We start from the raw sequence: 27,991 nt of genomic DNA on the forward strand, positions 1-27,991 counted from the left end.
GCAGTTAACCCTTGGTTGTCTGGCATTACAGGGGCAATGGATTCTCAGGAGGGCAAATTTCCTACAGTATTGGTGGAAAGCCAGGGGACCGCTGCTTCCCCCCCAGGGGGGGATTTAGCCACTATTGTGGCTGGCCTTGCTGCTCAGGTGCAACTGCTGGTGGCTGCTCAATCTACCAAAAGGCCCAGAGTTGTGCTCTCCTCTGATTCTGAGGGTGAAGGTGATGGGGCTGTTCTAGCAGGGGCTTCCCTATCGGGGTCCCGCTCCTCTCTTGATCTAGTGGGGTCTGAGGTGGAGGCTGAAGTTGAGGGGGTTGATAATTCTCCCCCTGGCTCGCCTGAAGAGCTTGCAATCATGGATGAGTTGATTGCTTCTATTAAGCAAACGCTGCGTTTGCAGGACGAAGTGTGTCCCCCCGCTGCCTTGGCGGCTTATGGGACGCAGAGGAAACGCAGGACGCCACAGGTTTTCCCCTGCAATGCTGATTTTCAGCGCGCTGTTAAGGATCAATGGCGCGATCTGCGCAAACCTTTTGCGGTACCAAGTAGATTCAAGCTGCGTTATCCTTTTTCACCTGCCACTGATGAAAGGTGGTGCGTGCCTCCACCAGTGGATCATGCGATTGCAGTTTTGAACAAGGCCACTGCGATTCCTGCAGAGGGTTCACCCATTTTCCGTGATGCCACAGATAGGAGACTGGAGTCTCTGGCCCGTCATACGTATTCTGTTACGGGTTCTATGCTTAAAGCTCTGTTTGCTTCTCTCATGGCGGCCCAGGCGATCGCAAGTTGGACGCAGATGCTTAGGCGCGTCTTGGTGGCCGACTCGGCCTCGCCGGCGACCCTGGATATGGTGGATCAGATGCACCAGGGTGTCATGTATCTGTGTGATGCGGACCTGGACCTGATTCCGTTGGCTGCACGGGTGCACAGTGTGGCGGTGTTGTCTCGCCGCCTGGTTTGGTTAAAATGTTGGTCGGTGGACCAATCTTCGCGTAAGACCTTAGCCAATCTGCCTTATGATGGGTCTCGCCTTTTTGGGGAGTCCCTGGATGTGTTGATTAAGGGAATCACCGGGGGTAAGAGCACTCTCTTGCCTCATTTCCCCAAGGCTAAGGGGGCTTCTGGGAAGAAGCATGCTAATTTTCGGCCCCCTCAGGGGTCCTTTCGTGCCTTTCGGCCGCACTACAAGGGCAAGCCGTTCAAAGGTCAGGGCTCTCAGAAGAAGCCCTGGTCTGGTAAGCAGAAATCCGGCCAATCCGGACCTGCAGCCCATAACAGTTCGGCCTGAAGGGGCGCCCTCACCCAGTTTTGGGGTGGGGGGACGCTTGCTCGGTTTTCTTCAGCCCTGGTTGGCCCGTGTGCGGGACAGATGGGTTCAGGAAATCGTTCGGTCTGGTTACAAGATCGAGTTTCTCTCTCGGCCGGAGAGCAGATTTTTTCCTTCAAATCTTCAACTGTCTCCGGAGCGCCTGCGGGACCTACACCTGGCGGTGCAGGACCTGAGGGCTCAGGGAGTGGTGGTTCCGGTGCCTCATCGGGACAGATTTCGGGGGTTTTATTCAAACCTGTTCACCGTGCCCAGGAAGGAGGGCAAGGTTCGTCCGATTCTGGACTTGAAGGCTCTGAACTGCTCTGTGCGGGTTCGCAAGTTCCGCATGGAATCCCTGCGGTCGGTGGTGGCTGCCCTGGTTCCGGGGGAATTCATGGCCTCCATCGATTTGAAGGATGCGTATCTTCACATCCCCATCTTCGAGGGTCACCAGAGGTACCTTCGATTTGCCATTGCGGAGGATCACTACCAGTTCGTGGCGTTGCCTTTAGGCCTCGCCTCGGCTCCGCGGGTCTTCACCAAGGTGCTTGCACCGGTTCTGGCGTCATTGAGGGCCCAGGGCATTTCTGTCCTGGGGTATCTGGACGACATTCTGGTTCGGTCTGCGACCAGCCAGGGTCTGGAGCAGGACCTGTCTGTCACGATGCAAACTCTGCAGGAGTTTGGTTGGACGATAAATTTTCCAAAGTCGGCACTGAGTCCGTCTGTTCGTCTTCCCTACCTGGGAATGATTTTGGACTCGGTGCAGGCGAAGGTCTTCCTGCCGGAAGACAAACTCAGAACTCTTCAGGAGGAAGTCAGGTCCCTCCGGGACGTTCCGCACTCGTCTCTACGGACGTGCATGAGATGTCTGGGATTGATGGTCTCGGCCTTCGAGGCGATTCCCTTCGCCCAGTTTCACACGCGGGGTCTCCAAGCGGAGATCCTGTCCAAGTGGGACGGGCGACCTCAACCTCTGGATCTTCAGATCTCGTTGAGTCATCGCACCAGAAAAGACCTTCTGTGGTGGCTCCAGTCCCCGATGGTGTCCGGGGGCAAGTCGTTTCGTCCTATCTCGTGGACGGTAATCACCACGGATGCCAGCCTGTCGGGCTGGGGTGGTGTTCTGGGCGTTCTGTCCGCCCAGGGAACTTGGTCGGAGGGGGAGTCCTCCCTTCCGATCAACATTCTGGAATTGCGTGCGATAAGTCTCTGTCTTCGTCGCTGGACGGACCGGCTGCAGGGCTGCCCGGTTCGGGTGCAGACGGACAATGCCACGGCGGTGGCCTACATCAACCACCAAGGGGGCACCAGGAGTGCCCGAGCGGCTCGGGAAGTGGCCGACATTCTGTCTTGGGCCGAGACTCATGTCCCGGCGATAACGGCGGTTCACATTCCGGGAGTGGAGAACTGGCAGGCGGACTATCTGAGTCGCCAGACCCTGGATCAGGGGGAATGGTCTCTCCACCCGGCTGTCTTCCAGATGTTGTGCGCGAAGTGGGGTCTTCCAGATGTGGACCTGTTCGCGTCACGTCTCAACAACAAGGTGAGGAGGTTCGTGGCACGGACGCGCGACCCTCGGGCAGACGCGTCGGACGCGTTAGTGGCCCCGTGGCATCAGTACAGACTGATGTATGCGTTTCCACCGATCCAGTTGCTGTCCAGGTTCCTTCGCAGGTTTCAATCGGAACGCAACACGGTGAATCTTGTGGCACCGGACTGGCCTCGCCGGTCCTGGTACGCAGACCTCGTGAATCTGGCGGTCGACGCCCCGTGGCGTCTGCCTCTTCGAGACGATCTACTGTCTCAAGGACCGATATACCATCCTGCTTTACAGTCGCTGGCTTTGACGGCCTGGCTGTTGAAACCGAGGTCCTGAAGGAGAGGGGTCTCTCTCCGGAGGTCGTTCATACTTTAATCAACGCGAGGAAGTCTTCCTCTGGGAAGGTTTACTACCGTACTTGGAAGGCCTATTTTGCCTGGTGTGAGTCCAGGGGGTTTTCACCCCGCACGTACTCGGTGTCCCGTGTGCTGTCTTTCCTTCAAGCGGGTGTTGATCAGCGCTTGGCGCTGGCTACGATAAAGGGTCAGGTGTCTGCTCTGGCCGTTCTGTTTCAACGTCCCGTGGCATCCAACCTTTTGGTTGGCACCTTTATTCAGGGTGTGCGGCATCTGGTTCCTCCTAGGAGGGATCCTCTGCCCCCTTGGGACTTGAATCTCGTGCTATCTGTGTTACAACGTGCTCCTTTTGAACAGATCAGGGAGATCTCGTTGTCTTTGTTGTCCAAAAAGGTCGCCTTTTTGGTGGCGATCACTTCGGCTCGCAGAGTGTCGGAGCTGGCGGCTTTGTCCTGCAAGTCTCCGTACTTGGTTATTCATTTGGATAAGGTGGTCTTGCGACCTAATCCTTCCTTTCTTCCGAAACGTGTTTCGGAATTCCATCTTAATGAGGACATTGTCTTGCCTTCGTTGTGCACGAAGCCTAAACATCCACAGGAGGTGAGATTGCACTCTTTGGATGTTGTTCGGGCGATCAGGGTTTACCTTCGATCGACTGAGTCTTTTCGTAAAACGGACTCCTTGTTTGTTCTTCCAGAGGGTCCTCGGAAGGGCATGGCGGCTTCGGCCTCTACCATCGCAAAATGGATCAGACAGACCATTGAACAGGCCTATGCCTTGCAGGGGAAGGTTCCCCCTGTGCCTGTGAAGGCGCACTCTACTAGATCTCTGAGTACGTCTTGGGCCTGTCGTCATGGGGCTTCTGTAGCCCAGGTGTGTAAGGCGGCGACTTGGTCGACCGTGCACACTTTCACAAAATTCTACAAAGTAGATGTTCGGGCATCGGCGGATGCCTCCTTTGGCCGCAAGGTTCTTAGTGCGGCTGTTCCCTAGGGTCCCTTGTTGGGGACTCCTGGCTGTTGGGATAAGTTTTGTATCCCCTGGTTTTTGCTTTTTCCTGGGTTGTTGCTCCTGTTGAGCACTTGTTTTTTGCTGTTGCCCAGCTGGTTTCCTTCCTTTGGTAAGGTTCCTTTCTTGATGTGGAAACTGTGTTGCCTTTCGGCGCGGATGTGTTTCCCACCCCTCATGTTTGCACTGCTTTGGGACGTCCCCATATGTGACGAATATGAAGAGGCGGCGACTGTCGGAGGACGTAAGAGAAAACGGAATTTTTGTAAAATCTTACCTGTAAAATTCCTTTCTCTGAGTCCTCCGACAGTCGCCGCCCCCGCCCCTCTTTTGGGGTTTGGTTGTATACTCTACTGCTATTCCACTAAAACTGAGATATGGTTGCAGGAAGTAGGAGGGTATTGACTGAGGGGACCACCCCTTGAGGGTGGGATATGTTGGATATGTTAAAAGCTTTAACATATTCTGTTGCCTAGCTACTCCTTCGGAGCAAAGTCTAATACCCCATATGTGACGAATATGAAGAGGCGGCGACTGTCGGAGGACTCAGAGAAAGGAATTTTACAGGTAAGATGTTACAAAAATTCCGTTTTTTGCTTTGTCCATATCACAGGCATCTAATGTATCAGCAAAGCAAGAGGAACTTTCAAGATGAAGTTACAAAGGAATTGGTTGGAAGCATTGTGATAACCAGGTACAACAACCGCACATACCGCATTGATGACATTGAATGGAACAAAACCCCAAATGATGTCTTCACTATGGCAGATGGAACAAATATTAGCTTCCTTGAATATTACAGGTGAGACTTAAAGATGAACTTATGAGTAAATATACAAATCAGCAATGAACATATGCCTTTTTCCATATCCCTGGGTAGAGAGCAAGAGACGACGAGGGACCATGTTATGGTTTTTTTCCACTGTAGCCGCTCGGCTCTACTCAGCACTGCTTGGCCCAGCTCGGCTCAGTTTGCTTTTCCACTGTTGTAGTACTTAGTAATAAGTGGGTGGGATTACAACGATTCTCTGACCAATCAGTGTCTAGTAGTGACAAACAATGCTGCATGCAAAGGATTGTGGGATATGGTATCGGTACGGCCTGTTTGGAACCCCAACCGAGGTGGTACTGTTTAAGTGAGCCATACCGACGCCGTACCATGTAGTGGAAAGCCCCGCTGTACCAAACCGTACCGAACCATTCTAACACATACCATGCAGTGGAAAAGTGCCATTCCTGCGCCAGTATAAATAACCCTCGATTTGGAGGCAGAGATTATATTGACAATGGAGTGGCATCAGGGTCAGTTGATGACCATGTCACTGAATCATTGAAAGTATACTAACAAGGAGATTAAGCTACTGGTGCGGCAAGTTCAATACACAAGCCATAGTCCGCATCAGGCGTGCAATTTCAAATCAGCAGGCAGATAGAGTCAGAACAACGGCTGGGTGAGTACCTTGCAGACAGCATTACTATGTGGTTCAGCAGGACTCCTTGTCAGTGAAAAATGTCAGAGTCGGTACAGGAAAAGAGAAGCAAACGTTGCAGATGAAAACAAGCCCAGTTGCTAACAGGAATCATCAGTGTTTGGTTGCAAGTTCGAAGGTTACAAGGGAACTGTGGAAGACCTATCAGGGCTCATCTTAACCATTTGACCTCCGGAAGGTTTTAGCCCCTCCTTGACATGGGCATTTTTTTCTTTCGTTAATTTACGGACATAGCTCTTCATCTTCATGACCATAGGTTTATACTGCCTCCTACAGGAGTAGGACACTAGGCAGAGAAAAGCTTTAACACGCCTATGGGGCAGTCCCTGGAGGTATACATGTACTTCTTGCTGTAGGTATTCAGTTTTTCTGCCTATTCAGGAGTAAGTACTTAGTTCCTTGCTGGGATCACTGGTCCTAGCAATTTTTTCCTTTTTGATTGAATTTCTTTATCGTTCATTGATGGACGCTGTCCTCTGATGCATATCAGTAGGGTAATAACGCCCCCTACAGGAGTAGGACACTAGGCAGAAAGAATTTCTGGCTACGCCTATGGGCAGTCCCTGGGGGTATACCCTCTCGCTTCCTGCATAGAATGTCAGTTTTAATCTGCCTAGTCAGGAGTAAGGACCTAGTTCCTTGCTGGGATCTTTGGTCCTGGCATAAAAGGTAATTTTATGTAGAATTTTTTTTTTTTTTTTAGCTAGTTTTTTTCTCTGGATTTTTTCCTGTGAGATCTTCAAGCAATTATGACAGGCTGGGCGATGGGCTGGATCTCTATATCCAGTGGTCACCCCAGTCTGGCCAGCGAGCGCGTGCAGGCCTTAGCTTCGCACTGGGTCGGCCGCGACATAGTCCCACTGGAGGGGACTGGCCCTGCGAGTTTAACATCTCGCCAGGACGCACATGACAGGGTCTAGGCTTATGTCGCAGCGTTCCTATTTGGCCTACAGCCCCCCACTTCGGTGGCGTGAGGTCCTGTCAGGAGATGGCGCCCGCCTGTGCTTCCTGGTATTTTGAGTAAACGTTCCCATCCCCCCCCCCCCGGTTGATTTTAGGGTGGACGCAGGGCCACTCCCTGTAATGTTTGGACCCTCACACTCCTGGCTTTCCCTCTAACCTGTTGTGATCACCCCTCCATGTGGGGGACTACCTGGGGCAGGGATCTCTTTTGCAGGCCGCATGGGGGGCCAGGGAGTGCACCGCGCGGGATTGGGGGGGGGGGGCCTTGGTGAGGTTCCTGCAGCTGGATGATGTAGATAGGCTGTTGGAGGTTCCCCTGTGGATCCCGATTACCACGTTCCCGTGCAGGGCCGCCATTTTGTTGTAGCCTCTGCTTCTATGGCAGCAGCCAACTTAGTACACCTGCTTTCGGCCATTTTCTGGTGAATTTCTTGCTGTTACATAGTTAGGTTGAAAAAAGACACAAGTCCATCTGGTTCAACCAAAAAAAAAAAGTATTGAAAACCCAACCATACATCCAAAGGAAGGTGAAAAAAAACCATAGCAAAGCATGATTCAATTTGCTATAGCAGGGGAAAAAAATTCCTTCCTGATCCCCCAAGAGTCATTCAGATATTCCCTGGATCAACTTTACCTAAAAAAAAATTTTTTAGTACCCATTTATATTCTGTACACCTAGGAAAGAATCCAGGCCTTTTTTAAAGCAATCTAGTGAGCTAGCCAGAACCACCTCTGGAGGGAGTCTATTTCACATTTTTACAGTTCTTAAGGTGAAGAAACCTTTCTGTATTTGGAGAGGAAATCTGTATTCCTCTAGACGTAAAGAGTGCCCCCTTGTTCTCTGTGTTGACCTTAAAGTGAACAACTCAACACCAAGTTCACTATATGGACCCCTTATGTATTTCTACGTGTTGATCATATCCCCCTTAATATCCTCTTCTCAAGAGAGAATAAATTCAGTTCCTCTAAACTTTTCTCACAGCTGAGGTCCTCCATGCCTCTTATTAGTTTGGTTGCCCTTCTCTGCACTTTCTCCGGTTCCACGATATCCTTTTTAAGAACTGGTGCCCAAATCTGAACTGCATATTCCAGATGAGGTCTTACTAATGGTCTGTACAGGGGTAAAATGATATCTCTCTCTGGAGTTTATGCCTCTGTTAATACAAGAAAGGACTTTGCTTGCTTTGGAAACAGCAGCTTGGCATTGCATGCTATTATTAAGCTTATGATCTACCAGAACACCCTGATCCTTCTCTGCTATGGATTCCCCCAGTTCTACTCCACCTAGTAGTATGTATGATGCATGCATATTCTTAGCCCCCAAGTGCATACCTTTACATTTATCAACATTAAACCTCATTTGCCGCATAGTTGCCCAATAAAACCGTGCATTGAGGTCAGCTTGTAAGTTGGAGACATCCTGTAAAGAAGTTCCATTGCAAAGCTTGGTGGTATCTGCAGAGATATAAATAGTACTTTAATCCCAGACCCTATATAATTTATAAAGATATTAAAAAGTAAGGGTACCAACACTGAACCCTGGGGTACACCACTGATAACTTTAGACCATTCAGAGTAAGAATCATTAACCACTATCTGAATTCTGTCTTTTAGCCAATTTTCTATCCAATTACAAACCGATCTTTCCAAGCTAGTAGACTTTACCTTACACATTAGCCGTGTGTGGAGAACTGTGTCAAACACTTTTGCAAAATCCATGTATACTACGTCCACAGCCACCCCTCCGTCCAAAATTTTACTTACCTCCTCATAAAAAGAAATAAGGTTTGTTTTGACAACTTCTGTCTTTCATGAATCCATGCTGTCTGTTGCTTAAAATATTTTTTCCCAGCAAGAACTTATCTATGTGGTCTTTTATTAAACTCTCCAACATTTTCCCGACTATAGAAGTTAAACTAACAGGTCTATAGTTACTTGGCAAAGACTTTGATCCCTTTTTAACCACTTTACCACCGGAGGATTTTCCTGCTTTACGTCCAGGCCACTTTTTGTGATTCGGCACTGTGCGACTTTAATTGACAATTGCGCGGTCATGCAACGCCGTACCCAAACGACCTCTGCGCTTTTCATTTTTTGCAATATTAATAAAAAAAAAGCGACAATTTTGAAAAAATAAAAATTTCTCTTACGTCCTCTGACAATCGCCGCCCACTCATACAGTCTTCACCAATAGGTATTGACCTCTTATCCATAGGAGCAAGCTAGGCATAAGACTTGTTAAAAACAAAGTAATTTACATAGACACACCTATGGGGGCTGTCCCACTGGTCCAATACCCCCCTGCTATCTGACATCCCAACTCAGTTTGTCTTTTGCCTAGTTAGGAGTAAGATAGACTCTCCCTGTGCTGGGGCTACATACTCAGCCTTCTTCTATTATGATTTTATTTCTGCAAATGCGTTTTTTTTCTTTGCATTACTAGCTGTTTATTTATCAGTCTTCAAGATGATGACAGCGTCGCGGAGCTGGGAGTCGCACTGGTCGTCCTGGTATCCCAGGACAGAGGGCCTTATGGAATCCCAGCCCGCCATCGAGAGTTTAGCAGACTATGCGTACGCCCTGGCCTCGCAAACGACCCATCCCTGTCCTCAGGGATGAAAGCCCGCGAGGTGGCCACCTCGCCTGGACGTCTCTCCCACGGTTTCCGTGCGTTGCTAGCGTCCTGTGTTTTTGGCTGACGGCACCCCTGCCATCTCGGGTGGGAGGTTTCCCATCGATGTGAGGCACCCACGCCATCGGGTACAGTAAGTATATTCTGTGTGGGGCCTCTGTCTGGGGCTGGCAGTCCTGTGTGTCTGTGGTATCCCCTAATGTCTGTGCATTTTTGGGGCTCCCTTTCTCCCAGACCCTGCGGGGACTTTAACTCCGCTAGTTCGCAATGTGGGTTGTGGGGGTCCCTCTCCTATGTGACACTGTATGGTGTGTGTGGAGGTGCAGACACGTGCGGCGACCGCTGTGGGGTTAAAAACCGCCGGTCCGCCATTTTAGGTGTGGGCAGCATGCTGGTTTCACTGTGGGTGCTTCTGCAGCGATGTATGTAGTGTATTTTGGTGCCTTACGGCGCCATCTTGTGTGTGGCAATGTGTTCTCCTGAGCACATGTCGGCGGCCATTTTCCCGGAGCCTCCCATTGCTTTCTATGGGCAACCATGTTTCCTTAGTCTGAAGTCGTGGTTCAGCCTCCTGCGGTGACATAACTTCCTCTTTTTGTACAAAGGAGATCGGCAGGCGTGTGGTAACACTTGTGGGGTCTGTCTTTGCTGTTTTTTTGTGGGAATACCTCTGGCTATCCGTTTATTTCTGTTTGGGGGTCTGCTTGCAGCATCCTTCATAGCGGTGTACTGCGGTGCACTTAAAGGGCCAGTACCTTGAAAAATATAAGTTTTTTATTATGTCCCAGGACAGAAAATTCCCCCCAGCTTTGGTAGATGATTCAGGTTCCTCTGAATCTTCTGCTCTGCCTGCTTTGACTGCCGCACTTGCGACTTTAGCGTCCAAAGTGGATCTTTTGATGACTGAACGGGATGCTCGAAAAGGGCCTAGGCTCCCTCTTTCTTCTGATTCTGAATCTGACATGGTTGCCGTAGATAGTGTGCCCCTTGAAGGGTCTCGCTCTTCTCAGTCTGAGGGGGAGGCGGAGGATGCAGGGGTGGATGACTCTCTCTACCCCCCCCCCCCCTGGGAGGGCTGAGGACCGCGCAGCTATGGATGCGCTGATCATTGCCGTTAAGGAAACACTACATTTAGAGGATGAGCCCAATCCTCCGGGAAAACATTCCTCTTTTGGTACCCACAGATCCCGTAAGGTGGCACAGGTATTTCCTTGCCCCGCTGAGTTCCACGAAACTTTGAATGAACAATGGCGCAACTTGAAGCGCACTTTTGTGGTGCTTAAGAAGTTTCAACTCATCTACCCCTTTGCGTCTCCTATGGATTTGCGCTGGTCTGTGGCTAACACTGTGGATAGATTGAACAGGGCCAATCTGGTACCCACCGAGGATTCTCCGGTGTTTAAAGATCCTACGGATAGGAGGCTGGAATCTCTTGCCCGACTTTCCTACATGGTGGCGGGTTCCATACTGAAACCTATTTTCGCCTCTGTCATGGTGGCTCAAGCCTCGGCGGATTGGACCAAGGTGCTCAGACGCACCCTGGTGGCTGCTCCTGCCCCCCCTACTAGCTTAGGGATGGTGGACCAGATTTATCAAGGGGTCATGTATTTGTGCGATGCGGCCTTGAATGAGGCCCCATTAGCTGCACGCTTATCTAGTGTCGCAGTACTTAATCGCCGCTTGATATGGTTAAAAAGCTGGTCGGCTGACCAGACTTCCAGGAAGACGGTGTCTGACATCCCTTATGCTGGGTCTCGTCTTTTTGGAGAATCCCTGGATGAATTGGTTAAAGGTGTCAATGGGGGCAAGAGCACTCTGTTGCCCCAGAATCCTAGGGGGTAAGTCTTCCCGCGGTAAGCACGGCCCCTCCTTTAAACCAAATCAGGGGTCCTTTCATGCCTTTAAGGCGCAGGACAAGGGGAAACCTTTCAAGGGCCAGGGTGGCCAGAGAAACTCCTGGGCGGGCAAGCCAAAAGCCGCCCAGGCTGGTGCAGCGGCACAGTCCGCCACTGCCTGAGGGGGCGCCCTCACCCGTTTCAGGAGTGGGGGGACGTCTGCGCAGTTTCCTCCAATCTTGGCTGCTCCGGATACCGGACAAGTGGGTTCAGGAAATCATTCGATCAGGTTACAAGATCGAATTCCTTTTGCGACCAGGGGACAGATTCTTTCCTTCAAATCTTCATTTGACCCCAGAAAACCCTGCAAGATCTTCATCGGGCGGTTCAGGAACTCCTCGCCCAGGGGGTAATCGTCCCGGTGCCTCATCGGAACAGATTTCGGGGGTTTTACTCAAATCTGTTCACTGTGTCCATAAAGGAGGGCAAGGTGCGTCCGATTCTGGACTTAAAAGCCGGAAGATTTCCTGGCTTCTATCGACCTAAAGGATGCGTATTTACACATCCCCATATTCGGGGGTCATCAGAGGTATCTCCGATTCGCTATCGCGGAGGAACACTATCAGTTTGTGGCTTTACCTTTCTGTCTCGCTTCGGCTCCAAGGGTGTTTTACCAAAATGCTGGCTCCTGTTCTGGGCCTATTACGGGCACAGGGCATTGCGGTCTTGGGTTATCTGGACGATCTCCTGTTAAGATCGAGTGCCAGTTAGAGCCTGCTGCGCGATCTGTCCACTGCGGTTCAGACGCTCCAGGAGTTCGGATGGACCATCAACGTGCAAAAGTCGACTTTGTCTCCTTCGGTGCTTCTACCATATTTGGGAATGGTCTTGGACTCCGCCCAAGCGAAGGTGTTTCTGCCGGAGGACAAGCTCTGGACCCTGCAGAGCGAGGTCAGGTCCCTCAGGGACAACGAGTCCTCGTCGCTCAGAACCTGTATGCGGTCCCTGGGATTGATGGTGTCAGCCTTCGAGGTGATACCGTTTGCACAGTTTCACACGCGGTCTCTCCAAGTGGAGATACTGGCCAGGTGGGACAGGCTGGTTGGCAAATTGAACTGGGAATTTTATCTTTGTTTGTTTCATGTGCGTTGCCCTTCCATGTGTTCTTTGCTATGAAGGCCAGTTATAGGTGGGGGCAGAGGCCATTTTCTTTGTTGTATATGTGTACTGGTGAGTGGACATACTGGGTGCCTTTGCTGTAATACTATCAGCTGGGCTTCCATTATGCCCCCAATTACCTTTCAGGAGGGATGGGCCACCTCCAGGCTCACCTGCCCCCTATCTATCCATTAGCTTGCATGTGCTCCCACTGTGGAGACTCTTTAAAATTCATTAGATTTAGGACTGCAGGTAACAGGGAGCCTTGACGTGGCCCTGCAGCTTTCACATGCGTTTGCAAATGTGTGCTAACTAAACCCCTGTATTGACGCAAACTGTTAGACAGGCCAATTTGGTTGGTAAGCAGACTGGTTGGCAAATTGAACTGGGAATTTTATCTTTGTTTGTTTCATGTGCGTTGCCCTTCCATGTGTTCTTTGCTATGAAGGCCAGTTATAGGTGGGGGCAGAGGCCATTTTCTTTGTTGTATATGTGTACTGGTGAGTGGACATACTGGGTGCCTTTGCTGTAATACTATCAGCTGGGCTTCCATTATGCCCCCAATTACCTTTCAGGAGGGATGGGCCACCTCCAGGCTCACCTGCCCCCTATCTATCCATTAGCTTGCATGTGCTCCCACTGTGGAGACTCTTTAAAATTCATTAGAGTTAGGACTGCAGGTAACAGGGAGCCTTGACGTGGCCCTGCAGCTTTCACATGCGTTTGCAAATGTGTGCTAACTAAACCCCTGTATTGACGCAAACTGTTAGACAGGCCAATTTGGTTGGTAAGCAGACTGGTTGGCAAATTGAACTGGGAATTTTATCTTTGTTTGTTTCAGGTGGGACAGGCTCCCTCAGTCCTTGGAGTTGAAGGTGTCTCTGAGTCACCAAACCAGAGTGGGTTTTCTGTGGTGGCTTCGGTCCCCGGCCTTAGCGGAGGGGAAATCCTATCGGCCGTTGCTGTGGACGGTGATTACCACCGATGCCAGCCTGTCGGGCTGGGGTGGCGTCCTGGGCAACCTGTCTGCCCAGGGCACTTGGTCGGTAGAGGAATCATCCCTACCGATAAACATCTTGGAATTGAGAGCGATCAGGTTGTTCCTGCTCCATTGGTCGGATCGTCTTCAGGATCACCCTGTACGGGTGCAGACGGACAATGACACTGTACCCGGGCAGCTCAGGAAGTGACCAGCATTCAGTCTTGGGCCGAGACTCACGTCCCGGCGATTTCGGCAGTTGACAATCCGGGTGTGGAGAACTGGCAGGCCGATTATCTGAGCCGCCAGACCCTGGACCAGGGGGAATGGTCCCTGCACCCGGAGGTTTTTCAAATGCTGTGTGCGAAATGGGGATCCCCGGATGTGGATCTGTTCGCATCCCGGCTAAACAACAAGGTGGGAAGGTTCGTGGCAAGAACGCCCGACCCTCTGGCAGACGCCTCGGATGCACTGGTGGTGCCTTGGCACCGGTATCGTCTGATGTATGCCTTTCCCCCGATCCAGTTTTTGTCCAGGTTCCTGCGCAGGTTGGTCTCAGAACCAAAGTTGGTGATTCTGTTGGCCCCGACTGGCAACGCTGGTCCTGGTACGCGGACATCATTCAACTGGCCGTCGAGCCTCCGTGGCGGCTACCGTTATGAGACGATCTACTGTCTCAAAGACCGATCTTCCATCTTGCTTTACAGTCGCTGGCTTTAACGGCGTGGCTGTTCAAAGCCAGGTCCTGAGAGACAGGGGTCTCTCTTCTGAGGTCATTCCTACTTTGCTCAAGTGCTAGGAAAGCCTCGTCCGGTAAGATCTATTACCGTACCTGGAAGGCTTATTTTGCATGGCGTGAATCCAGAGGCTTCCCTCCTCATTCCTACTCGGTGGCGAGGGTGTTAGCCTTCCTACAAACTGGTGTGGACCAGCGCCTGGCGTTGTCCACGATTAAGGGCCAGATGCTCGCACTGGCCGTCTTTTTCCAGCGCCCATTGGCGTCTAACTCTTTGATTCGCACCTTTTTCAAGGTGTGCGTCACTTGGCCCCTCCCCGGAGGGCGCCCCTACCTCCTTGGAACTTGAACTTGGTTCTGTCCATTTTTGCAACGTTCTCCCTTTGAAGTATAGAAAAATCCACGCTTAAGATATTTTTAGATTCTCTATTAGTGATGGCTGCAGCCCACCTTTAAAACTATATTCCGAAGATATATAGTAAGAATAGAAAATAAAAGAAGGTGTGTGGCGCTGCCAATGTACACTTAATATTCCGTACACATCTCCAAAGGTGTCAAAGTGCAAAACATATGATAAAACTATTGCAAATACGGTGTATGTCTCCCCAATTATTGTTGGAATAAAATAATAAATAAGTGACAGGTGACTGGATAATAAAACGCTTATAAAGTGCCAAGTGCAACAATACTGTGCTGTGTATATTCTGGGTGATTGAATAAATCAATGAATAAATTAAATCAGTAGTGGGTGACCCAGTTCAGTGAAAAGGTACACTGGAATATTGTGCCAAATCCGAAAACAAATGTGATAACAAAGATGTAAATTCAGACTAGTGATAACAGTGTTAGGTGTGTGGTAATATCACAACCTGTTATGAATGGGTAATGTAAAGATGTTAATAAATAAACCATAAACTAAAATCAGTAGTGACATGTAATAGTGATAACAAGGTGAACAACTGTGTTTATCCTTGGGTGTGTCAAATAAATCCGCTAGTAATATCGTATATCGGCATGGAGGTGTATACAAAACCTTACAGCAGGTATATGGAACAATATAAATCAACCATAGATAAAAATATCAGCAGTAATCAGAGCTTCAAAGGAATAAATTGTCCATAACCTAAAAAAAGGGGGTGATCCCACAATTAAAAATAGTCCATAGGTATTTAGTGCAAAAAAGGTGACTTCAGTGCAGGTGCTTCTAAATATTGCTTTAAGGGTGCCCGGACTCCGGTGATCACTCTGTGCTCCCCGCACCCCCAGGACCGCACTCACCAGAGTTAGTTACCCCTACAGGGGTATCAAACCTTGGGTATATAATCTCTGAGTCCCCCTCTGGTCTCCCTGGAATGTGCTATGGATAGGAGTGTTGTCCAATAACCTGCCCGAGTCCTTCGTCACACTATCCTTAGGAATGGAGTATCCACGGGTATGTATGGGGAATAAAGGCTCACATAGGGTAGTACCGTTTGATAACGCTTTATTAAATTAAAGAAAATGGTACTCACAAACATATAAGAAACAATCGGCAGGTAAAAGCTGTTGCGGTCGCGCACTTCCGGGACTCCGTGCGTTCCACAGACCGGATGTGCGTTCCAACCAGGCGGATGTGACGCGATGACGCTCTACGCGTTTCGTCAGTGTGACGTCTTCAGGAGTAGCGTCATCACGCCATCTCCGCCTATTTGTAGCAATATGGTAATCGGGCCATTGTTAATGCTCCAATCGCAAAATCGTATTGAACGTCCAATAGGGTAATGTGTCGCACTTTGTTGCCGGGTAGAAAACTGTGTGCCCTTTACATAATATCTTATATGCACACAGCAGCTAAACTAGCTTCCGGCTGCCCTTGTAAACACCGGGCCTTATACTTTATAGTGTGGGTGATATAAAATTGTGCGCGCCTCGTATTGATTAAAAAGCGGAACTTCTATATTCCAAATAGTTTTCTATCCGCATTACACTACGGCAGATGGTAAAGAAATTTTTTTTTTTTTAACACAGGTCTTATTACCATGTTACTAAAATGTATTACACAAACAGGTGGTGATTACTTAACACAGGTGGTATTAACATGGTGCAATAGTCTGATGCATAAACAAGTTAAAAAATGCCAGGGACCGCTACCATCTATTTGAATCTAAAAAAAACGGACATTAACCACCTTACCACCGGAGGATTTTGCTGTCTTACGTCCAGGCCACTTTTTGCGATTCGGCGCTGTGCGAATTTAACTGACAATTGCGCAGTCGTGCGACGCCGTACCCAAACAAAATTTACGTCCTTTTTTTTACCACAAATAGAGCTTTCTTTTTGGTGGTATTTGATCACCTGTGCGATTTTTACTTTTTGCGCTATAAACAAAAATTGCGTTTATTTTGAAAAAATAACAATATTTTTAACATTTTTTTATATGAAATTCCTCCCAAAAAATATGTAAAAATCTAATTTTTTTAAAATTTTTGGCCAATTTGTTTTCTGCTACATATGTTTGGTAAAAAAAAAATAACAATAAGCATATTTTGATTGGTTTGCGCAAAAGTTATTGCGTTTACTAACTAAGGGAAAGATTTCTGTCATTTTTGGTGTTTTTTTTTTTTTAACGAGTAATGGCGGCGGCGATCTGCGATTTTTTTTTTTGCGGGACTGCGACATTGCGTCGGACAGATCGGACCCTTGACTGACATTTTTGACACTTTTGGGGGTACCAGTGACATTACTGCAGTAATCAGTGCTATATATATGCACTGTTACTGTAAAAATGACACTGGCAGGGAAGGGGTTAATTTTATTGGAGAGGGAGGGGTTAATGTATGCCTGGTGCTTACTAACGTGTGGGGGGGGGAGGTGACTGAGTGAGCCAGGGACAGATCGTATGTTCAGCTATGCTGAACACTCCGATCTGTCACTCCCTGTCACTTAGGAGATCCGCCCGCTCTGTTTACACAGGCGGGCGGATCTCCAAACTAGATTCCCCAACGATCGGGGAAGAGCAGCTCCTCCCCTGGCCCGAATCCCGCTGTGAATGAAAACAGCGGGAGCGCGCCTCCGGCGGCGCGCGAGCGCCGCCTACAGGGGGGAGGAGTCTAGCGACGTAGGTCTACGTCGCTGGACGATAACGAGCCACTGTGCCGCAGTAGCAGCACAGTGGCCGGAGGTAAAGTGGTTAAGTAGAAATAAAATTATCAAATATTGGTAACATAAAAACTTGTGATATTCTGCTTGGAATATTATTATTATACAAATAAAAATTATTGTAAATTAAATAAATGCCTGTGGTCGATGAATTATATGAATAATCGGAATAATCCGCCTAATAGAGAAATAACCTTAGGCCTAGGACTGAAGGGTAAAGGGCTATATTGGCAAAAATTTAAAATGTATATGAATTGATATAAAATGATATAAAATTCGTACAAAATTAATTATTTGATCAGTCATGAAAAACTGGCCACACAATCAGGGTGTGTGAAAAATTAATGAAAGAGTGGATTAATTAAAAAGTACAAGTGGAAGTGGTTAACTCTCATGGTCTTAAATAGTAAAAAATAGAAAATCAGACAGCCAAGGGTACAATTACCGAGGGGGATTCTCAGACAACATGACCAATCGAGGATGGGGACAAGGGCCCAGGAGGGACCAAATATCCCCACAAAGAGAAGAAGGGAGGAATCATGTACCTTACCAACAGAGCAACTGGAACAACTGGAGCGGGTACGGGGCAAGAGGCAACGGGCAAGAGGCAAACGTGGGGGCAGGAAGAAAGGAATTTTAGGTACGGGCATTTTTAACCCCAGTAATACGGTTTTTAATAAAGAAGAGATGGCAATTTTAGATTTGGGGCTTAAGTTCGCACCCTCAAAGGATATAGACAAGTTTGAAACTTACATAGACCTTCAGAAATTCATTCGGAAATTGAACGTCAAAAATTTTTCCCAGATCAAGGGCGAATATAAGAACCCCATATGTACACGTTTTAAACACACTTTTTTAAAGAATAATTCTGTTTTTACCCCAAAGTACCAAATAATGATTGTGTTAATGCTTTCAAAAAAATGGTGGAGGAGTACATCAAAAAGCTACAAACCCATGGTAAAGATAGTAAACGGATCTGGAAAGCTATTAGAAATTTGGAAAAAAACAAAAGTGGTTATAAGACCAGCGGACAAGGGAGGAGGACTCGTTATTTTGGCCAAAAAAGACTAAAAAACCCTAAGATGGAATACACAAGGAAACTTAAAGAATACGTACAGAAGGGTAAAGATATTGGCATTCTAACAGAAAAGGAGGCAAAATATTTGGTACCTGAATCCTCCAAAACACCTGTGATATATCACATTCCCAAAATCCACCCGGGAGACCTATAGTCAGTGGGGTGGACTCCCTGTTCTCCTGGCTGGGAGAATATGTAGACAAATTCCTCCAACCACTGGTATCCAAAGGGAGATCTTATTTAAAGGACAGTACCCAATTGCTAAAAGAAATTAGGAACCTAAATATTGATGAATCTCAATTCTTGGTCACAATAGATGCAAATTCGTTGTATACGAGCATCAAACAAAAAGATGGGCTTAGTGCAATAAAGAAAGCACTTTATGAGGACAATAGCTTGAAGAGAACCCAGATACAATATATACTTGAAGGCCTAAAATTGGCTATGGAAAGCAATTATTTCTGGTATGGGAAGTCATTCTATGTACAAACCAAAGGGGTTGCCATGGGGGCAAGATATGCTCCCAGTGTGGCAAATGTTTTCATGAACATGTGGGAGGAGCAGCAAATTTACAATCCAAACATACCAGAAATTAAATTCTATAAACGTTATATAGATGACATAATGATTTGGGACGGGTCAAGAGATTCTTTACAAGAATTCCTGGAAGAAATTAATTCCAAACCATATGGGCTGACTTTTACCGACCATTGGAATTTGGAAAAGATAGACTACCTGGATCTACAAATTTTTAAAGAAGAGGGTCATCTGCAGACAAGGACGTTTTTTAAAACTACAGACAAGAATGGATATATTTCGAAGACGAGTTGCCACCATCCGAAATGGAAAAATAATATCCCCAAAGGACAATTCATGAGAATGAGGAGGAACTGTGGAAGGCTAGAAGATTATGATCAACAAACATCTATTTTAATGCAAAGATTTGAGGAGAAAGGGTACCGAAAGGACATTTTGGAAAAAAGGGTGGAAGTTAGGAATATGAATAGGGAAAACCTGTTGGAAACTAAAGCAGTAGAGAACAGAGGGAATTTTGATTGTGCCTTTATTTCAGGTTATCACAGACAATACAAAGATGTAGAAAGGATATTCAGGAGATACTGGCCAGTGTTGAAGAGTGACAAAACACTAGCCAAAGTACTCCCAGAGAAACCTAGGTTTATCTACCGAAGGGCACCAACTTTAAGAAACTGATTGGTCAAAAATGTGATAGACCCCCCTAAAGGTGTAAAAATATTTCCTGACATGAAAGGGTTTATCAGGTGCAGAAAATGTCTGGCCTGTAGGAACAATCCCTCTCAGCCTAGGAAAATGCTAGATTTTATATTGAGGGTGAACCACAGGAGATATAAAATCAATAATCTCATTACATGTAACAGCACACATGTCACTTATGTTGTGGAATGTACTTGCAATCTACAATATGTAGGGCGTACCACCAGACCCCTCCATATTAGGATCAGGGAGCACATAAATATAAAAAATGGCTTCCCGAAACATAGCCTCTCCAGACACTACCTAGAAGTCCATAACAAAAATCCGAAAGGCCTAATCTTCTATGGTATAGATTCTATTTCAGGACACTGGAGAGGGGAGAGCAAAAGGAGAAAAATCTCCCAGAATGAGACCAAGTGGATATATTTGCTCGAATCACTTCAACCCAAGGGACTTAATTTAGATATAGACCTGAACTGTTTTATTTCTAATTTTTAATATTCAGTATATTTATAGTTTTATTATAATTTTTAATATCAGGTTTTAGTCTCCTTGGGCCATTGTGAATTCACTTTTTTAGATGACTTGCATGCGCCACCTTGTTTAGCTATTATCCACAGCCAATACTAGTGCATCACCCTAGTCCTCTCTAGACTCTGCGGCACATATACCTCCCCCCCTTCTCTCTTTTTTTCGATATATACTCCCCCCATGGGATTGCCTATAACACTTCCAATCATACTATTCATGAGTATTCAAGCCATTGAACATATGTCTCACACCATTGTGGATCCATTGATCATATAGACACATGCACTTTATTACATCATAGCCATCAGTCCTCATTTTACACTCAGGACAGTTTAAGAATTGTGTTTCATGTATTTTAACCACTTTACGTCCGCACGCGGTAATACTACTGCGGCAGAGTGGCACGATCCCGTCTGGTCACGTAGATCTACGTCATGCGCGATCTCGGCTCCCAGAGCGCGCGTCCCGATTTCGATGGCATTCGGTAGGGAACTGATCAATCACCAGATACTCACCAATGATTTTTCTTCAGTGTCTGGCGATCGGTCCCAACCAATGGAAATCTGTCCCCTGTCTATGTAATGTAAACACAGGCAGGGGAAGTGATGTCACTGTCCCTCCTGGAGTCCTTTCGGTTCCAGGAGAAGACAGAGAGACATCAAAAACGTGAGTTCCACCAAGCACTACACTGACACACCTCACATAGGCACATTTAACCCCTTGATCACCTCTGATCACCCCCAAACCCCTCACAGTGAACACTATATACAGTGGTATACAGATATTTTACCGATCACTGTATAAGTGTCACTTGTGAGCCTAGTTTGCGCCTGCGTTAGGCCCAAATTGGGTTAGGACACCCGCCACCTATCCCCTAATAAAGTTTTAACCCCTTGATCAGCCCCAGTTAACCCCTTTACACCCTATTACTCTGTGCACTAAATACAGTATATAGGTAAATACTGATCACTGTATTTAGTGTCACTAGTGATCCTAATTTGCGCTTGCGCTAGGCCCAAATAGGTTTAGGCCACCCGCCATCTATCCCCTATAAAGGTTTAACTCCTTGATCTCCCCCAGTTAACCCCTTCACTGCCCTGTCACAGTGTTCACTATATACAGTGATTACCGATCACTGTATTAGCGTCACGGGTGACACAACTTAGGCTAGCTAGTTAGCGTCAGGGTCCCACTACACCACCGTTACTTAGCGTCAGTTAGAGTCAAGTACACTAACACACATACACACACACACACACACACACCCCTCCATTACCAGTATAGTGTTTGAACAGATCAATATCTGATCTGATCAGAACTATACTAGCGTCCCCATAATTTAGTTTTCCCCAACCGCAGTGTTTGCACAATCAGCACTGATTTCTGCTAGCACCTGCGTTTAGCCCCCTTGCCCAGACCACCTTACCCAGGCAAGTGTAGTAATCAATAGATTACTGTCACTTCCAAAAAACGCAAATCGCACAAAACCGCTGCGTTAGCAGAGTCAGGCCTGATCTCTGCTAGCACTAGCAGTTTTTTTTGTAGCGACCAAATAGTCCTTGACAACCAGGTGCTTTTATTACCTAGTAGTCGCACTACTGTACCGGTAAATTTAGTTACTAAAATGACAAAACATTGGTACAGTGGTGAAGAGGTCTACAATATACTGACCACGGCACGTGAGCGATGGGGAAGCCTCACTGTCAGAATCAGGGTCAGTATATGAACCAGATGACAGCAGCGGCTCCCTGACAGATAGCTCCGACAGAGGGGTCCCTGCTAGGGTCAGGCGTACCCGACCCCATTCTGGAGTTGCTGACTTGCAAGAACCAGGAGTTTCTCATATGCAGCAGAGTGCCAGTACTAGTGCCGCTCACACTTCTCGTGATCTGGCAAGCACGAGCGGCCTAGTACACCCTGGACCTTCAACCAGCACTGCAGTATCACCTGGTGACGTGGCTAGTCACCTAAGTGCAGTTGAAGCTGGTGCGGTGGCTAGCACGAGTAGTGGCCCGCAGCCACCACGTATCCAAAGACAGGCCCATAGAGCCCATAGTGTCCTCCCTGAAGCGCTGGCATATCCTAATTGGCAGCCCACAGATTCCACAGCGCCAGTACTTCCCCCATTCACCGCCCAACCCGGAATCCAAGTGGAAACAGCTGGTTTTAATCCCATAAACTTTTTTGAGCTGTTTTTCACTGAAGATCTTTTCAGATCTATCGTGGACCAATCAAATTTGTACGCTCAACAATTCATCGCCGCCAACCCAAATTCACCCCTTGCCAGACCATTCGCCTGGAATCCTATTACGATTCAGGAGTTTAAAACCTTTCTGGGCCCTTCCTTCAACACGGGCATTACAAAAAAGAATGAATTGCGGTTATATTGGTCCACTGACCCAATTCATCAAATGTACGTGTTCTCTGCTGCTATGTCCAGGGCTCGATACGAACAAATATTTTGGTTCATGCATTTCAACGACAATGAACTCTGTCGTCCTCGGGGAGACCCTGCATATGATTGGCTCCACAAAATTCAGCCCCTCGTAGACCACTTCAATCAGCGGTTCGCAGCCTTGTTTACCCCCTAACAAAATGTCTGCGTTGACGAGTCCCTGATTAAGTTTACTGGTCGCCTTGCTATCAAACAGTACCTCCCCAGCAAGCGTGCCAGATACGGGGTCAAGTTTGTATAAGCTCTGTGACAGGGCCACAGGCTATACAGTTAATTTCCGTGTCCACGGGGGAAAAGATAGCACTGTGGAGCCCCCCGATTGCCCAGACTACATAGGGAGCAGCGGCAAGATAGTTTGGGACTTGGTGTCACCCTTATTCGGAAAGGGGTACCACTTGTACGTGGACAATTTTATTCAAGCGTACCACTTTTTAGACACCTCTTTCAATTGCAAATTGGCGCTTGTGGCACCGTGCGATCTAATCGCCGGGGCTTCCCCCAACGGCTAGTGAATGCCCCACTGAGCTCGGGGGAGAGAGCCTGCTTGAGGTGCGATGAATTGCTTGCAGTGAAGTGGAGGGACAAACAAAACGTTTACTTGCTGTCCTCCATTCACCCAGACACGGCAGTCCAAATTACTACGGTCTCCGGTGTTGTTGTTGAGAAGCCCCTCTGTGTCCACGAATATAACTGTAAAATGGGAGGGGTGGACTTCAACGACCAGATGATGGGACCGTACTTAATTGCCCGTAAGGCCAGACGCTGGTACAAAAAAGTGTCTGTATACCTATTTCAATTGGCTGTTTACAACGCTTTTGTCTTATACAAAGCGTCTGCCGGAACATTATCCTTCTTTCAATTCCAAGAAGAGATAATCAGAGCCCTTCTGTATCCAGGTGGTGCTCCTGCCCAACTTCCCCAACCAGATGCAGTGAGCCGGCTGCATGAGAGGCATTTTTCGCAATTCCTCCCGAGTACCCCTACCAAACGATACCCCCAAAAAAGATGCCGTGTCTGCAGCAAGCGCGTTTGAAGAAAAAAAAAAAAATACATAAAAGCTGATTTTCTGATTTCAGCACTGCAGTTAAAATCCCCCCCCCCCCCCCTCCTGCCGCCTTCCGCCGCCTTCCACTTTTTTTCTCGGGCTCTCCTGTGCAACCGGTTAACCCGAGAGTGCAGCCGTTGGTTTAATTATCTAACCATAGAGCTGATTGGAGATGAGAATGGCTCCAATCATCTCTATGGCCTAAGATACCGGAAGCTACGAGCATTTCATGACTTCTGTTAAGCCAGAAATAAACAGCGCCATTGGGAAATTGGGAAAGTATTTTATCACACCAATTTTGGTGTGGTCAGATGCGTTAAGGTCAGAGGAGAGATCTAGAGTCTAAAAGACCCCAATTTTTTTTAAACAGAGTATCTGTCACTACAGATTGCTATCATAGGGGAAATTTAAATTCACCGTGATAACAATAAAAATGATTAAAGAAAAAAAAAAATGAAAGAATAGGTGTCAAAATAACATAAGAAAGCAAATTAAAAAAAAAAAAAAAAAAAAATGAAGCCCCCCTGTCCCCCCGTGCTTGCGCGCAAATGCGCACACAAGCGTTGGTCTAGTGTCATATGTAAACCGCAATTGCAGCATGCATGTGAGGTATCGCCGCGAACGCCAGGTCGAGGGCAGTAATTCTTGCAGTAGACCACCTCTGTAAGTCCAAAGTGGTAACCTGTAAAGACTTTTAAAACCGTACGTAGTTTGTTGCCGCGGCACGGGCGTGCGCAATTTTTAAAGCATGTCATGTTAGGTGTCTATGAACTCGGCATAAGATCATCTTTTAAAATTTACCAACCAATTTGGAATTATATAGTGTATTTCTGCATTAAATATAAAAAAAGTGTTTTTTTTACGCAAAAATTGCGTTTGGAAAATGTGTGCGCAAATACCGTGTGACAAAAATAATTGCAACATCCACCATTTTGTTGTGTAGGGCCTCTGCTTTAAAAAAATATATAATGTTTGGGGGTTCAAAGTAATTTTCTTGTGAATAAAAAATATTTTTTCATGTAAACAAAAACTCACAGAAAAGGCTTGGTTTTCAAGTGGTTAGAAGAGTGGGTGATGTGTTGCTAAAATGTAGCATAAAATGCCAGGACTGTTCAAACACCCCCCAAATGACCCCTTTTTGGAAACTAGACACCCAAAGCTATTTGCTGAGAGGCATATTGAGTCCATGGAGTATTTTACATTTTGCTTTAAGTTTCAGGAAAATTACAATTTGTTTTTTTTTTTTTTGTTTTTTTTTTTACACAAAGTTGTCAATAATATATTGCTCACGCATGCCATGGGTATATGTGAAATGACACCCCAAAATACATTCTGCTGCTTCTCCTGAGTACAGGGATACCCCATGTGTGAGTCTTTTTGGCAGTCTAGCCGCGTACAGGACCCGGAAAACCAATCTGCACCTTCTGGCTTTCTAAGGGCGTAAATTGTTAATCTCACTCCTTACTACCTATCACACTTTTGAAGGCCATGAAATGCCAAGATGGCACAAAACCCCCCCAAATGACCCCATTTTGCAAAGTAGACACTCCAAGCTATTAGCTGAGAGGCATGATGAGTCCATGGAATAGTTTATATTTTGCCACAAGTTTCAGGAAAATTATTATTATTATTATTTTTTACACAAAGTTGTCAGTAAATGATATAATGCTCACACATGCCATGGGTATATGTGAACTGACACCCCAAAATACATTCTGCTGCTTCTCCTGAGTACAAGGATACCCCATGTGTGAGACTTTTTTTTCAGTCTAGCCGCGTACAGGACCCGGAAAACCACTCCCCACCTTCAGGCTTTCTAAGGGCGTAAATTGTTGATCTCACTCCTTACTACCTATTACACTTTTGAAGGCCATGAAATTCCAAGATGGCACAACCCCCCGCCCCCAAATGACCCCATTTTGCAAAGTAGACACTCCAATCTATTTGCTGAGAGGCATGGTGAGTATTTTGCATCTCTCATTTTTTTTTTGGAAAATGAAGAAAAAAACAGGAAAATGCATTTTTTTCCAATTTCCAAAACTTTGTGACAAAAAGTGAGATCTGCAAAACACTCAACATGCCTCTCTGCAAATAGCTTAGGGTGTCTACTTTCCGAAAAGGGGTCATTTGGGGGGGGGGGTTGTGCTGTCTTGGCATTTCATGGCCTCCGAAACTGTGATAGGTAGTCAGGAGTGAAATCAACAATTTACGCCCTTGGAAAGCCTGAAAGTGGTGATTGATTTTCGGGGGGCCTGTACTCGGCTAGACTGCAAAAAAGTCACACACATGCGGTATCCCTGTACTCAGGAGAAGCAGCAGAATGTATTTTGGGGTGTCATTTCACATATACCCATGGCATGTGTGAGCAATATATCATTTAGTGACAACTTTGTGTAAAAAAACAAAAAAAAAAAAATAATATATATTTCCCCGAACTTGTGGCAAAATATAAAATATTCCATGGACTCACCATGCCTCTCAGCAAATAGCTTGGGGTGTCTACTTTGCAAAATGGGGTCATTTGGGGGGGTTTTGTGCTATCTTGAAATTTCAGGGCCTCCGAAACTGTGATGGGTAGTGAGGAGTAAAATCAAAGATTTACGCCATTAGAAAACCTAAAGATGGAGATTGAATTTCGGGGTCCCGTACACAGCTAGGCTCCCAAAAAGTCTCACATATGTGGTATCCCTGTACTCAGGAGAAGCAGCAGAATATATTTTGGGGTGTAATTACACATATACCCATGGCATGTGTGAGCAATATATCATTTCAATGACAACTTTATGTAAAAAAAAAAAATTTTTTTTTTTTTAGTCATTTTTCAAACACCTGTGACAAAAAAATTAAATATTCAATGAGCTCAACATGCCTCTCAGAACATTCCTTAGGATGTCTACTTTCCAAAAAGTGGTAATTTGGGGGGGTCTTGTACTGCCCTGCCATTTTAGCACTTCATGAAATGAGATAGGCAGTCAGAAATTAAAGCTGCGTAAAATTTCAGTATTTACACCATAATTTGTAGACGCTATAACTTTTGCGCAAACCAATAAAAATATGCTCATTGAATTTTTTTTTGTCAAAGACATGTAGCTAAATATATTTTGGCCAAAAAAAATGACATAAATTGAGTATATTGGATATTTTTTAAAAGACAAAGTTGAAAATGTCATTTTTTTGCAAAATTTTCGCTCTTTTTTATTTAATATCGCAAAAAATAAAAAGCGCAGAGGTGATCAAATACCACCAAAAGAAAGCTCTTTTTGTGGGAAAAAAAGGACATAAATTTCGTTTGGGTACCACATTGCATGACCGCACAATTGTCAGTTAAATTTGCACAGTGCCGAAGCACAGAAAGTGGCCTGGATGTAAGACAGCAAAATGCTCCGGTGGTAAAGTGGTTAAACTTTTATTATCCTATTGTCCTACCACCATTTTGGGGGCTGTCTGATTTTCTATTTTTTACTATTTAAGACCATGAGAGTTAACCACTTCCCCTTGTACTTTTTAATCAATCCACTCTTCCATTAATTTTTCACACACCCTGATTGTGTGGCCAGTTTTTCATGACTGATCAAATAATTAATTAATTTTGTACTTATTTTATATAATTTTATATCAATTCATATAAATTTTTGACAATATAGCCCTTTACCCTTCAGTCCTAGCCTAAGGTTATTTCTCTAAAAGGCGGATTATTCTGATTATTAATATAATTCATCGACCACAGGCATTTATTTAATTTACAATAATTTTTATTTGTATAATAATATTCCAAGCAGAATATCACAAGTTTTTATGTTACCAATATTTGATAATTTTATTTCTACTTAATGTCCGTTTTTTTAGATTCAAATAGATGGTAGCGGTCCCCGGCATTTTTTAACTTGTTTATGCATCAGACTATGGCACCATGTTAATACCACCTGTGTTAAGTAATCTTATATCAATATTCTCTTTTTTTCTTTTTTTCTTTTGTTATTTTATGTTAACTTATTATGTTTTTCATATGCTTGTTTCTCTTTTGTGAAAAACTCAAATAAAAACCAATTGAAGTTAAGTAATCACCACCTGTTTGTGTAATGCATTTTAGTAACATGGTAATAAGACCTGTGTTAAAAAAAAAAAAAAAATTTCTTTACCATCTGCCGTAGTGTAATGCGGATAGAAAACTATTTGGAATATAGGAGAAGTTCCGCTTTTTAATCAATACGAGGCGCGCACAATTTTATATCACCCACACTATAAAGTATAAGGCCCGGTGTTTACAAGGGCAGCCGGAAGCTAGTTTAGCTGCTGTGTGCATATAAGATATTATGTAAAGGGCACACAGTTTTCTACCCGGCAACAAAGTGCGACACATTACCCTATTGGACGTTCAATACGATTTTGCGATTGGAGCATTAACAATGGCCCGATTACCATATTGCTACAAATAGGCGGAGATGGCGTGATGACGCTACTCCTGAAGACGTCACACTGACGAAACTCGTAGAGCGTCAT

The 27,991-nt window shown here is 46.1% G+C and overlaps 1 protein-coding gene across 1 annotated transcript in view; it reads left to right on the top strand.

Moving 5' to 3' along the window:
- PIWIL2 (piwi like RNA-mediated gene silencing 2) overlaps positions 1 to 27,991 on the top strand; it is a 727,256-nt gene that overhangs the window by 257,136 nt on the left and 442,129 nt on the right. The window contains exon 9 of the mRNA XM_082255773.1: positions 4,832 to 5,020. Coding sequence (XP_082111899.1) covers positions 4,832 to 5,020 — 189 coding nt within the window. The remainder of the gene's footprint in view (positions 1 to 4,831; positions 5,021 to 27,991) is intronic.

The sequence above is a fragment of the Pelophylax lessonae genome (genome assembly GCF_965119305.1).
Source record: "Pelophylax lessonae genome assembly, chromosome: 4".
In the NCBI taxonomy this organism is placed as follows: domain Eukaryota; kingdom Metazoa; phylum Chordata; class Amphibia; order Anura; family Ranidae; genus Pelophylax; species Pelophylax lessonae.